Source organism: Camellia sinensis, chromosome 7 (genome assembly GCF_055761805.1).
Source record: "Camellia sinensis isolate YWXY chromosome 7, ASM5576180v1, whole genome shotgun sequence".
Taxonomy (NCBI): Eukaryota; Viridiplantae; Streptophyta; class Magnoliopsida; order Ericales; family Theaceae; genus Camellia; species Camellia sinensis.
Genome location: NC_138967.1, coordinates 52,003,012 through 52,016,708, shown reverse-complemented (window position 1 = coordinate 52,016,708; position 13,697 = coordinate 52,003,012). Strand labels below are relative to the sequence as shown.

The 13,697-nt window shown below is 33.0% G+C and overlaps 2 protein-coding genes across 5 annotated transcripts; both read right to left on the bottom strand.

Annotated features, from left to right (window-relative positions):
* Positions 1-2,216: 2,216 nt before the first annotated feature.
* Positions 2,217-7,933, bottom strand: LOC114279881 (uncharacterized). 4 transcript variants are annotated; one of them, XM_082877928.1, is made up of 5 exons: positions 4,225-7,922; positions 2,986-4,118; positions 2,811-2,873; positions 2,637-2,690; positions 2,217-2,507 (listed from the first exon to the last, which is right to left on the bottom strand). In XM_082877928.1, the coding sequence occupies exons 2-4, from the start codon at positions 3,310-3,312 to the stop codon at positions 2,682-2,684; spliced, it is 399 nt and encodes a 132-aa protein (XP_082734054.1). In that variant the 5' UTR covers positions 3,313-4,118; positions 4,225-7,922; the 3' UTR covers positions 2,217-2,507; positions 2,637-2,681. The 4 variants fall into 3 exon arrangements, with proteins under 4 accessions (XP_082734054.1, XP_082734056.1, XP_082734055.1 ...); XM_082877929.1 differs by having other exon boundaries at positions 2,217-2,690; positions 4,225-7,933; XM_082877927.1 differs by having other exon boundaries at positions 2,217-2,690.
* On the bottom strand, positions 3,371-4,800 carry LOC145795808 (uncharacterized). Its single transcript, XM_082880713.1, has 5 exons — positions 4,599-4,800; positions 4,225-4,466; positions 4,083-4,118; positions 3,816-3,995; positions 3,371-3,730 (listed from the first exon to the last, which is right to left on the bottom strand). Exons 1-5 carry the CDS (start codon positions 4,798-4,800, stop codon positions 3,371-3,373), a joined length of 1,020 nt encoding a protein of 339 aa, XP_082736839.1.
* Positions 7,934-13,697: the final 5,764 nt, after the last annotated feature.

Genomic DNA, 13,697 nt, shown 5'->3' with positions numbered 1-13,697 from the left:
CCTAGTTGACATCGTTCATAGTGATTCTGCATACTTCGACGTGAGGGGTCTTGTTGCATTTAATGCTATAGTGGCCTTATTAAATGGCTGATGTATGGGTACAATAACTTTGCAGGATCTTTGTCTGCTTTCATGGTTAATTTCCTACCTGATAAATGTGTGAATGCTATTGGTCCTGGCCCATCATTGGCATCTCAGAGTTACTAGGCTTTAATACCTAGGTCATGAGTTGGGCCCTACTGTGAGCTGGACCCTGAGCAGTGGGCTGGGCCTTCTTGAGTGCCCATCAGTATCACATACAAAGATAGATAGATAGATAAAGAGAGAGGTCCTACTTCAAATTCTCAACAATGGCTATATGTTCAATGTTTTAAACATCATTTAACTAAAATCATGGCTATTTGTTCAAATTTTATTTGTCTAATTTTTCATCTATATAAACTTTTTTATCTGCTTAAATAGATTTGATCTGTCATATTGAAACAGGCCTGATCTTTTGTTTTATCTGTTGAAAATCAATTGAACAACAGATCTGATCTTTCTCTCTATCTCTCTTTCCACCAACCACTATCTGTTTCAAATGAAAATTGATGTTCAATTCAAATGCATGAAACACAGTGCCAAAATCACCATTACTCCATAAGAAGAAGAAGAAAGTAGAAGGAAATCGAGGATGTTGAAGATAGAGTGAGGACACAACCATTCAATTCAATGACTGTAAATACATTTGTCAAATTATGATATACATATATTGGATATGCATTTTTATGTATCAATGTGTGTGTAGATTACTTTGATTTCACATGTTTGGTACCTCAGGATCATGAACTTGGAGAAAGTAAGGAGATGCGACATGGAAGAGGCCGCTAACACCATTGATGGAGGTAAATATGGAGATGTGGTCGAGAAGATCTATTGGAAAGAAACGATACCTCATTTTTATTTCTCTTAGGACTTTCAAGTGCTTTGTTTCTTGCTCATTCTCTTTTCACAACCCCGCCCCAAAAAAAAGAGGGTAAATTACATTTACCTCCCCTGAGGTTTTTAACAAATACAGGGACCTCACCTGTGGTTTGAATAATTACAGTAACCCCCTCACTTTACCTGACAATGTCGAGATTCTCCAAAAATTTGATAGCCGTTTATACACCTAATAGACCCTGCTGATGTAATCAAATGTAAACAAGAAAATGCCCATAATGCCCTCAACCCATCTATATATACCAAATGGTAGAGTTCTTCAGCTTCAACAAATCCAAGTGAAAGAGGGAAAATTACAGAGGCATCCAAAATTGAAGAACAACAAAAAGGAGATAATAGAGGTCCAAGCACAACACTAGTATGTTCCCACTCACATGAACTATTTTAAAATAAAATAAAAAATTGCATGTGAATAACAACTAACTAGTCCAAAAAAATAATAATAATAATTTCAAAGCACAAAGCACAAACATCATGAATCATTCTGGACAAATAAAGCACAAACATCAAACATCCAACACAAGTATGTCCCATTATTCAGAAATAAAGCACAACAACAACAAAATGCAATATATGTTCTGAAAATGCATTATAACTCTCACATTTCATGAATGTAGGTTCATTGGATGGATATGTCATCATCGAGTAATGGAGGAGCGGTGATGAAATACAAAAGCAAGCTCTGCTACTGTGGGAGAAAAGCAACAATTAAAGTCACTGAATCTGAAAAAAAAAGAGGCAAATTGTATTATTTATGCCCAAATGGGAAATGGGCATTTTGGGACTGGTGCAAACTAGTAAACTCATCTGTTGGAGGAGAAATGATGATGGAAGACACTTAAGCAACTGTTAACAGACACACTTCATCCTATGAAGAAGAAAGTCATGGAATGAATTTAATGAACCCAATGGGGGCTATGCAAACAAGGATGCAAGTACTTGAAGCAAACATGGGGTTTATGAAGATAATAATGATCATGAATGTTGTTTTATGTTTGATTTCCCTAATGGTTGCTCTCAAAATGTAATGGTAATGATTTACCTAATGTTTTATAATGGACCTTATGTAAGGTTTTGTAATATTTTGTAATAGACCTTATGTTTTGTAATGCAATATGTTTTGTAATGGACCATATATAAATATGATGAAGTTATTTCAGCGTTATGTAAATATGCACATCTAATTTGACTAACATAATAACCTGTAAACATAAAGACCATTCCATTCCATCATCTAAACATCAAGTAGGACTATTTAATTACATCATGATTGTTCTCAAATATGTTCAATTAGTTTACTTACACCATTCCTATCAGATTTGTTCCGTTACATCATTCCATAGATCATATTTGTCAAGTCTATGCAATTACATTATCTACATTCCCAAAATGAGTATTTATAAAATACTTCATTGCCACTACCAAAAAACAAAAGTGGCAACATTCCATGGACCATATTTGTCAAGTCTATGCAATTGCATCATCTACATTCCCAAAATGAGTATTTATAAAATACTTCATGGCCACTACAAAAAAAAAAAAAATGGCCACATCATCAGATTGTTATTCTTAGCATTGCATGTCTACTACAAAAATACAAAAAAGTGGAACATGATCCTCACTAACTATACAGTTAAGAAACATATATTTTATACCTTCAACCTATGTTAATCCTTGTACCCAAAATATCAATAGCTTAGCTAAGTCATCTGCACAAAAAAAAAGTCAAACAAACAAACAAATAAACAAAAATGCAATGTTGGATTCATGCAAGTGAAAAAATAAGAAAATAATTTCATTGTAGCTTCATAACTAAGTTCATAACTAACATGATGTTGTGTGACCTGTGTCACACACTGAGTAGGCATTGGAGGGGTCCCTCTTGGAATATCCTAAATTGAAAACCAAAGTAAGGTAATAAATATGCATATCAATATCATAAATGGATAGACAAAATATATAAATATCACAAATGAAAAGGCAAAACAAATAGAAAAAACTTACTTGTGCATGCTTGGCCTTGCCCTTGCCTCTCCTACTTGAACTTCCATTCCCAGTTGAACTTCCTCTTGTAGTTGTATTTCCCCTTCCAGCTGAACTGTCCCTTCCACTTGAATTGCCTCTACCACTTGCATTTCCCCTTTCAGCTGAACTACCTCTCCCACTTGAATTGCCTCTACTTTTGCCCCTACTCACAGATCTGCCACTACCCCTACCAGTAGTTTTAGCATTGCCTCTACCACTGGATGTGCCACTGCCCTTACCAGCAGTAGATACTCCACCCCTGACTGGACCTCTTTGGCAAGTTCTCTTGTTGTGTCCAAATTGCATGCACCATTTGCATCTCAAGGTACTAGACCTTGTGCTTTGACTTGTTCCAACTGGTGGCTCATGAAGTCCTTGGCCTTTTTGGCAATCTTTTCAGAGGTGGGGGTTGTACAAGGTCCCTAGGTATAAGTGTCCACATGCTATGGTATAAGATGGGATGTATCATTCCACCATTGGCTCTTAAGTAAGTTGCCTTAGAATAGTAAGGGTGGACAAAATCTTCTATGTTTAACCTACTGTGAGAAATTGCAGCCACAACATGCTTGCATGGAAGACCAGATATTTCCCACTGTCTACATACACAAGTCATAGCCCCAATATGGGCAATGTGATTAAGCCCCTCATTATCCTTCACCTCATACTCATTGCCTCCTGTATACTCAACTGTGCAAGTTCTTGACCATTTCAGTGTGACCTCAAGCTGTTTCTTCATATTCAATGTCACATTAGATTTCCATTGCATTGCCTTTTGGTACATCATCTGAAACTTACCCATCAACTTGTACCTTATGCCCTCTAACATAGTTAAAATTGGCTGAGTTCTCAAAGTTCCTAACCAATTGTTGAATTATTTGTGATGTGATCACTCTTGGAACCTTCTGCAACCAAATGAAAGCATCATTGTTTAGGTCCTTAATGGCTTGCATAGCCTGATCACACTCCATCTGATTGTAGGCCCTTGCTGCCTTTCAAAATTGTTTCCTCAAAATTAAACCAGGAAATTTGGCTCTGAAAGTGTTATATAAGTGCATGCAACATCTTCTATGAGTTGCCTCTGGTATAATGTTGCTCACAATCTTGTCAAGGCCCTGTATACAAAAACAATGAAACATTAGTAACCATTAGCAGTTTAAAATTCGAGAATCAAGCATAATTATGTAAGTAAAGTAGTTGTTGAATATGTCAGTAAAGTACCTTTTGTTGATCAGACATGATGGTCCATGGTCTAGAAGGTAGTGCCTCTTCTATGATTGTTCTCAAGTTGTGCAAAAAAAAAGGCCAACTGTCCTTGCATTCACCCTCTACTACTGCCAATGCCAATGGAAACAAGCCATTATTTCCAACTAAGGCAACTACTGAAATTAAAACACCACCATAGGGACCCTTCGAGTGACAACCATCTACCCCTATGAATGGCTTACATCCATTAATGAACCCTGCTTTCATTGCATCAAATGATATGAAAATTCTTTAGAACAATGGATACTGAGGAATGGTAAGGTCTGGTTCTTCTTCATCTTCTGAGACTAGGGTAGAGGGTAGGTCATAATTTATGACCACCACTCTACCAGGGTTTGTTTTGTTGATTTCCTTAGCATATGTTGGCAACAACACATATTGGCTCCCGTGATCACCCTCCTGCTCCTCCTTGCACCTCTTTCTGGCTCTATACAGTTGCATTCTTAAAGCCTCAATCCCAAACATTTTATTTAGTTTCACTTGCATAGTATCTAAGCCCATGTGTGGATTGTCCTTAAAACTTTCAACCATTTTTTTAACAATCCAAGCTGATGTAGCTTCAGTGTTTGTGTTCATTCTGCTATATGTGTGAGTGGGTACTAAGGTTTTAATCTTGTAGGTGATCCTATCTGGAAGTGGAGATGCATGAATTCTCCAAGGGCAGCCCTCAGCAACATAATGGGCTGCCCTCAGCAACACAATGGGCTATTACTCTAGACTTCTCATTTTTGTCTCTTACTATCTTGAAACCAGTTTGCACTGTATAGTCCCTCAATGTAGCCCTGAAAGTATTCACTTCTGGAAAAATCATCCCTTCTTCCAATACAACTTCTCCATCTTGATTTATATATGGCTCTTTCCCATTTTAGGTACCATCATACTTCATGGCTGGAAACCTCATCTATTCATCATCTAGACAGTCTGCTTCATCATCATAATCATCATCAGTAGTAGAATATGCCACTTCATTATCACCAGATTGGTAATCACTAAGTTCAGCATCATCATCTTCACTTGAGCACTTATTATCATCATCACTTAAAATCTCATTGCCATCTAATTGGTTTTCATCCTCAGCAATTGCATTCCAATCCCTATCCTCATCACTAAACCCATAAACATTGTCCTTATGGTACTCTTCATCTACTTCTATAGTATGGTAGTCTTGCTCTACATCTACAGCATCTACTCCATGATTTCCACCTCTACCATTTTCATTTCCAACATCACTTTTAAGTCCACCATTACTCATTCCATTCCAATAGAATATGCTATGTCTACATACAAGTTAATTGTTTTACTCCTACCTTGCACATAAAACATGTCTAGTACATCAAGATCATTTTCTATTAATCTTTTTGTGTCAGTACCAGGCATATCACAATGCAATGTGATTGCTATTGCTTCACTACAAGAAACGTGAGAGAGAACTGTTGCAGTTACATCCTTCAAGGCATCAATGTAGCAATGCATATTTGGGTCCACATCATACACTCTTCCCACTTTCCCTTTGTAGTTGATGATTAAATCAAAATAAGGAAATGCAGCCATACTGTGATTATAATGACGTACCAATTAATTCCTAACATGTACTATACTCAACAATTAATTGTAGGAAAGAAGAAAAAATAAAGAAAAGCCCTAATAAAATAAGCAAGCTTATACAATTAACTGAAGAAAATATGAAAACATGAAGAAATCCCTAAATTACACTATAATTATACTAATATTAAACAATCATAAGTAAAACCCCAAAAAACAGAAATTCATCCTAAACAGACATCTCATGAATAACACCCAAAAAATCAGAAATTCACAAATTTTCAACAAATTCCTTTTTTCCAATCAAAAATTTTGCAAATCAAATAAAAGAACTAAACATGTAAGCTTCGAATAAATAAAATCCAAAAAGCCCTAAACATGTAAACAAAAATCTCATAAATAAAATCCAAAAAATCAGAAATTTATATTAAATCCCTACATTACACTATTATTATAGTAATATTCAACAAATTCCTTTTTTCCAATCAGAAATTTTGCAAATAAAATATAAACCCTAAATATATATTTTCGAAGAAACCCCTTTTCACATACATTTCATTAAATCAAACATAGAATAGAAACAAATTTGTAAGAAAAAAGATGGAAAAAAAAAAAAAAAACGAAAATTATTAACTCAAATTAATCATATTCGAAGCTTACAGAGTTCGTAATCTTACCTGGAAGCCGTAACAACAACTTCTCACCGATGAAACTCGTTTACATTGTGCACTGGTAACGATGATCGGTCCAAAATCGAACAGCTTCTTCTTCTTCTTCTTCTTCTTCACACAGATCAACCTTGCTTCACATTCTTACTATTGTCTCTCTCTCTCTGTTTAAAGAATTCGATTTGTATTGTGAATGTAACCTGATTAGGGATTTTGTGAACAAAGGGCTTTTTGGTCTTTTCACAACCAAAAGCAAGGATAACATGGTCATTTTCTATTGAATACTAACGTCGTTTGTGCAAAATAGACGGAATGGAAAAATCTTGACATTGTCAGGTGAGGGGGTTATTGCAATTATGCAAACCACATGGGAGGTCCCTGTATTTGTCGGAAACCTCAAGAGAGGTAAATGTAATTTACTCAAAAAAAACCATTATAAAAAAGTTGTTGCTAAATAGTATATAAGTAGGGGTGTAAACTTGGCCCGGACCGACCCATGTCAGGCCTCGCGGGCTCCTGCCAAATTTGGGCCCGGTTGGCCCAACCCATGGTCCAAAAAATTAGACCCAGGCCCAGGGGGTATTTGGGCCTTGGGCGGGCTGGGCCTGGGCATGGGCTCGAGCTTCGGCCAGCCTGAACATTTTTTTGTTTTATATTTTTTCTACTAATTTTTTTTTTTTATTTTCCACTAAAAAAAACACTAGGTCTCAGGCGAGCCAGGCCTTAATTGGGCTGATGGGCCGGGCCAAGTGAATCAGATTTCAAAATGATAGTCTAAGCCCAGACCTAAGTTCTCGAGCAGGGCTCGTGCCCAAACGGACTGAGCCCACACTGTTCCACGGGTGGGCTTCGGCCCGCCCACGGGCCGCGGGCCATTTTTACAATCTTACATATAGGTAGGTAGCTTTGAAACAGAGTAAATAGTAGAGACCGATAGGGGTAGTTGTAGTAAGTAATTGAGATCTTGAAGGATGGCGTGGAAGACGTAGCTACGAAGGAGTTGACGGACGAGCTCTGAAACGACGAAGCCACTTGCTCTTCAACCTGATCGAAAAATCTGAGGTGATGAGGTAAGGATATAGCTACGCTGCCATTGATCCACTCCCGTATCATAGAAGCGATGACGGATTCACCGCCGAGATATGTACTGAAGCTTCAAACCCCTTTAATCTGATATTTTCAGATCTGGCCATTGCGACGGATGTGTGTGGGCCTACGGTGGTCAGATCTTCTTAGATCTAGCGGAGCCACCAATAGATGAGTATAAAGAGTTGAGGCGGCGTCGGAAACGAGAGAGAGAGATGAGGAAGCAAGACGACAGTGGCGGAATCGCAGGGAACCCGACGGCGCTGATCTAACATCTCCGTCGCCGGAACGAGACGACGTCTTCAATTCGGATCTGAGCATCGGAGCAGAACTCAACAATTGGTGTTTTGAAATTTTGAGAGAGAGAGAGAGAGAATGGGCTTTGTTGAATGGACTTCAATAGATTGTTATGCCTCCGTTTGGAAAGTGGGTTGACTTATTTATTTATTTTTTAATTATTTTAGTTTGAGACTAAAAAGTTTAATTTGAAAAGAATTTTGTGATTTTTTTGACTTTTTAATTTTTTTGATGAGATGTCTTCATAATAAATTATCAAACTGCCCTTCACATGTGTTTTACATGTCAACCAATTTGGATGGTCCCCCACGTCAGCTGCGTAATTGGACCAAAATTGTTTTGTTTTGTTTTTTGTTTTTTTTTCTTTGTTGGGTTTGGATTTGGCATATTTTGATGTTTTTTTTAAAAAAATTTATTTTTTTGTCATCTTTCTTTTTTTATATATTAATTAGTTCTTGTTCTTTAATTTATGTTTTTTTTCTTTGTTATTTTTATTGGTATACAATAACTTTTTTTTATTTTTCAAAAATAGATTTTTATGTATTTTATTTATTTGTAAATTACGTGACAAATGCTATTTTTTTTTTTTGAATGAGGCGTATTTTTGTCGATTTTTTTTTTAATTTACGTTTTTGTAATTTCTTTTTATTTGTATACATTAATTTGTTTCCATATTTCATGAAAAAAATTCTATAAAAAATTAAATAAATATTTTTATTCAAAATTTAGCCCTAAGTATATATATATATATATTTTTTTGCGTGAACTCATGAAATTACCAGCACGCAGAGGTCGTTAGAGAATTGAGCATCGGCAAAGCTCCGGCAACCCAAGTCACCGGAGAAGTGAGGCTCACAGCCGCAGATGGAGGAGTTGCAGCTGTTGACGACGGTGACGGTGGAGGAGTCAGTGGAGGTTACGGTGACATTGTCGAACGTGCCGCCATTGGCGACGAGGATAGCGTCGTCGCTGGGGAAGTCAAGGAGGTCCTCGACGACGAAATGATCGGCTGCGAAGGCGGACTTAGTGTCGGAGTGTCGCTTTTCGGGTGTGAATTGGTACCCACCTTGGAAGAATTCTGGTGTAGTTTCCATGGAGTTATTTTTTGTTTTTTTCCTTCTTCTCTTTCTTTGATGCAAAATAAGGGGCACGAAGAAGGAGGAGAGGAGAGTGAGAGTATTTTGGTAAATTTACCCCAATAAGGGTTTGAACTTGCCCGTGATTTCTGTTTTGTCTCCATGTGGCCACATTAGCCTTTTTTGTCGGGATGTGGCTAATTTAGCCTCAACTTGCCTTCCCAAACATAGGCTATATAATGTTTGACTCTACAACGGGAAGAATGGGTAATTTGGTCATTTACTAAAAGCTTGTCCTTATGGATAGATTGATTTTGGCCGTAGATTTATGGACCAAAAAAATTTAAAATTAGACTGTTGGACCGTTTGAAATGAGTGTAAACTATATAACCATATCTATATATACATGATTAGTTTGGTTATTTTGTAGTAACTTGTCTTTCTGGACATTATTGTTTAGCGGGTGTATCTTTGGACAAAGAAAATTTAACTTTGGATTTATGAACCGAATGTCCCTAATTAAATGGGGTAAGTATTCAAAGGAGAGTGATTTTCTCCTAAAATATAGATTTAGTTTCCATTTTTTTAAGTTAAATCTAAAGTTGAGATTTTTGATTTTTTAAATAGCTGCATGACTAAATGGTTTATTAGAAATTAAATTGGACTAATTAAAAAATCTTTCTTTTTGATTTTATCATAATTATTTTATGAGAAATCATTAAATACTGCATATCATGATAATTACATAATCTATATATTATATTAGGGGTGATCATAGATCTGTCCAACACATTCAACCCGACCGATCCGATCTAACCTGACTGATTTTGGACGAATGTATGTCTTTTGGCGAATGGATATGGATGAAATTTTTCAAAATTCGCTAATATGGTTCGGATGGCGTATCAACCATCTCGCACTCACATAAATCCGATCCGCCCGTAGATGAAATTCAAAACAAAAATAAAAGGGAATTGTTAACAAGTAACAATATAGAGCAGAAATAATAAAATATATATTTTTGTGAAAATAGAAAACAATATAAAAATATGCATGTGAGGTGCCATGGCCTATTATAATACGTATTTTTTCAAATTACTAGTTATTGGAGATTGTAAACCTAATGAATTATAATTTGAAAAAATGTCCAAAATTTGTAAAGTTTAAACCGCCAAACCGATCTCATCCATCCGTCAATCCATACAGCCCATTCAATCTGTATCTGCCAACCGGTGGACAGATGCAGATTGATTTTTTTCAATATGTCTAGTTTCGAATGAATGGCAGATGACGGATGGGATGCCACCTGACCTAGCGCAATTTGCGATCACCCCTATATTATGGCCTATTTTGGAAAACAGGTAAAAGTTGACTTTTTGATTTGATTTTATTTTTTAAAACGGACAAAAAGTAGAGAAATAATATAAACTAGAAAAACCAAATAACCAATAAGTTAGCTTTTAACCTAGTTGTCACAGGAGGCCTATATAAGCAAAATGAGGTTTTTAACCACAAGCATTGTGGAAATTTCAATATATCAAACTAAAATTTCTAATTTTTTGATTTTAAATAATTAAAAAAAATCTTCTATAGCTCTCATTCAAGAAAAAAAATTAATATTCCTTCGTTTATGACTTTTAAATGGAAAATATATCAAATATATAAAATAAAATGGAAAAGTATACTAATCCATTTCAAAATTTAAATTTGAGGGGCACTAAATATGGAAAGCAATCCATTAATATAAATTTAAAATTATAACGATTCATCCCATAATTTATAAGTTTTAAATAATGATTTATCCCGTGATTTATCTATATCTATATACTATTATAATTGTAAAACGTTGTCATCTCATTAAGGTTGAAAGTTGCAATTCTCTTTTCTTATTTTTTTGATTTTGTTTAATTTTTGTTAATATGTGTCACTATATGATTGGTCTATAAATTAATTTTATATTCTTAAAATAAAATTTCAAATTTGAATTCTTACTTAAATTATGTTACTATAATTGGAATGAGATCAATATTCATTCCTTAAATAATGCATCATTTATTAAATTATAAAATAAAATTTCAAATTTAAATTTTTCTTCAAATTATATTATTACCATTGAAATGAGATAAATATTCACATGTGTCATTATATTATTGGTCTAAATAAAATTTATTTTAAATACATGTGTTCAAATTATTAATTGCTATTAAAAATAAATTTATTTTCTGATTTTAAATTTTATAAAAAAATTTATACTATTTTAAACTATAAGGACTTGAACAATAATATTTTTTAATATAATTTTTTTTAACAAAAGACAAAAAAAAAAAAAAAAAAAAACTTTTTCAGCACTTGTCAAACGTAGTGGATTCTGTTGATTTTTTATTTTATTTTTTATTATCTCAATTGTCAATTAAACAAATTGAAAAAATAAAAATATTTTTGGCTTAAATAGCTAAGTGACTTTTGCTAAAATCAAATACAAATAAACTTTTTTTTGGGGGGAGGGCGTTGATTTTTTATTTTATTTTTTATTATCTCAATTGTCAATTAAACAATTGAAAAAATAAAAATATTTTTAGCTTAAATAGCTAAGAAGTGACTTATGCTAAAATCAAATACAAATAAACTCTTTTTTTTTGGGCGGGGGTGTTTAAAAGTGATGGTTGGTGAAATTTATTTTTTATAATAAAAAAAAGGGAATTACAAGTGATAATTTATAGTTTATCTAGACTTTTTTAATACTTGCCAAATATGGTGGATTGTTAATTTTTTTTAATCTCAATTGTCAATTAAACAAATTAAAATAAAGAATAAAAATATTTTTGGCTCAAATTGTTAAAAAGTGACTTTTGCTAAAACAAATTAGAAAGAAACGTTTTTTTTAATATTAAAAGTAATGGTTCTTTAAACTTTATTTTTATTAAAAAAAAAACAGAGGTTTATAGGTAATAATTTTATCATTCATCTAGAATCATTTTAAGATTAAGTAAAAATACCATATAAAATTTTCTTCTTACCCTTTTTTTATTCAAATACTTTTATTTTTGTAAGAAATTATTTTTATTCTATTTAATATTTTGTTGTAATTTTTTAAATTAAAAAGAATTTCTGAAAAATCATATTTAAATTATTTTATGACATTATAAAAAGTTAATTTTTTTAATATCAACTTAGGCCTCATTTGGGAATATGCTATTTTAGTAACTTTCTGACTTTTTTACCAAAATATGAGGTAAAAAAAAAAGTTGTATATTTGGAATGACTTTTTAGTTTTTTATGAAAAGATGTGCAAAAAGTAACGAGAAAAGAGAATATTTGACATTTTGGTATAAGTTATAGGCTTTTTTATTTTTTTAGTAAATTTTTGATTTTTAGGCTAAAACTATTATTTCCCAAACGAGGCCTTAGTGGTTATTTGGAAAGTCTTAAATAAATATATTTTTTTACATTTTATGAAAAAATGTGCAAAAAATCGAGATATAATGTGACCTAAAACAGATAAACAAGTATACCTTTTTATTTTCTACGAAAAAATATGCAAAAAAATTAGAGATGTGATGTGACCCAAAAAATGTAACAAGATAAAAGGTGTGCTAAAATGACACTTCCCAAACAACCCTTATTCGATGATCCATTTCTAAAAGGTGTATTTTTTAAAATATTTTAATGAAAAATTCTATTGGAAATCTCAAGTATATTGCTTTTAATTTTGTTCATTAATCTTAAATTTTTAATTAATTTTATTTATTATTTTAAAAAAAATTAGCAAATAGTTTTATTTATTTATATATATAATTTTGTCTTGGTTTGCTCGAGTTATTTGGTATCTCTGTCCAAGTCCACTCAAATTTAATTTGAATTTTTAAATTTTTGCGTAGGTCCTTAATTAAAAACTATGTTGTCTAATCTTTAAAAAATTTTAAACTTGACCCAAGTAATTTGAGTTGAACTCACCTAAGTTTGTAATTTTAGCAAAGGAGTTAAAAGTTACATTGTGGCAAATTAAAAAATAATAAATAAATTATGAAATTTAAATTGTAAATTTTAATCTTCTTTATTTTCATAATTTGCATTATATTATTTTATGAAAAAATATATTATTAACTTTTTTTTTTTTTGATATTCGGTGCATATCATGGTTACCACTAGTTAAGTAGATATTTAAAAATGGAAGTTTACATATTATTAAGCATTGAAACTTAAGTTACACACATTAAATTTAGGCCTTGTTTGGGAAGCGTCTCTTTTAGCTAAAAAATTAAAAAATTACTAAAAAAGTCAAAAAGCCAACAACTCATACCAAAAAGTCAAAGATTCTCTTTTCTCTCTACTTTTTGCACATCTTTTCGTAAAAAGCCAAAAAGTCATCCCAAACATACTAATTTGTTTACTTCATATTTTAGCCAAATAGTCAAAAAATTACTAAATTAACTTGTTCCCAAACGAGGCCTTAATTTTAAATCACTACGAAATAGCATCAAGAACTTCACGGTACACAATTGATGATGCATTTGATCAAAGCTACACATTGTGCCATTACACGCATATTGGTTCTAAGGTGCATAAACAGGACATTGACTCCAAATAACTTTCCACCAAAATCCTTATCATTGAATGTAAATCAAGTATAACGCAGTAGATAAAAATATCAGATCATACCTTAAGTGATAGAACTTGAAGCGAAGAATCTTGTGGGTAAATCACGTGTTTCAAAAATGCGAACAACGAACTCTTAGCAGTGGAGTGATATCACAATATG

Bases quoted from the DNA above. Each gene is read 5' to 3' on its own strand.
- LOC145795808 (XM_082880713.1), bottom strand. From the start codon at position 4,800: ATGGTTGAAAGTTTTAAGGACAATCCACACATGGGCTTAGATACTATG. The intron at 4,119-4,224 runs GTACTTTACTGA...TTTTGTATACAG, and splicing joins TCATGTCTGATCAACAAAAG to GGCCTTGACAAGATTGTGAG. The intron at 3,996-4,082 runs GCAACTCATAGA...CAATTTTGAAAG, and splicing joins TGAGCAACATTATACCAGAG to GCAGCAAGGGCCTACAATCA.
- LOC114279881 (XM_082877927.1), bottom strand. From the start codon at position 3,312: ATGCAATTTGGACACAACAAGAGAACTTGCCAAAGAGGTCCAGTCAGG. The intron at 2,874-2,985 runs GTAAGTTTTTTC...TTTTCAATTTAG, and splicing joins GCAAGGCCAAGCATGCACAA to GATATTCCAAGAGGGACCCC.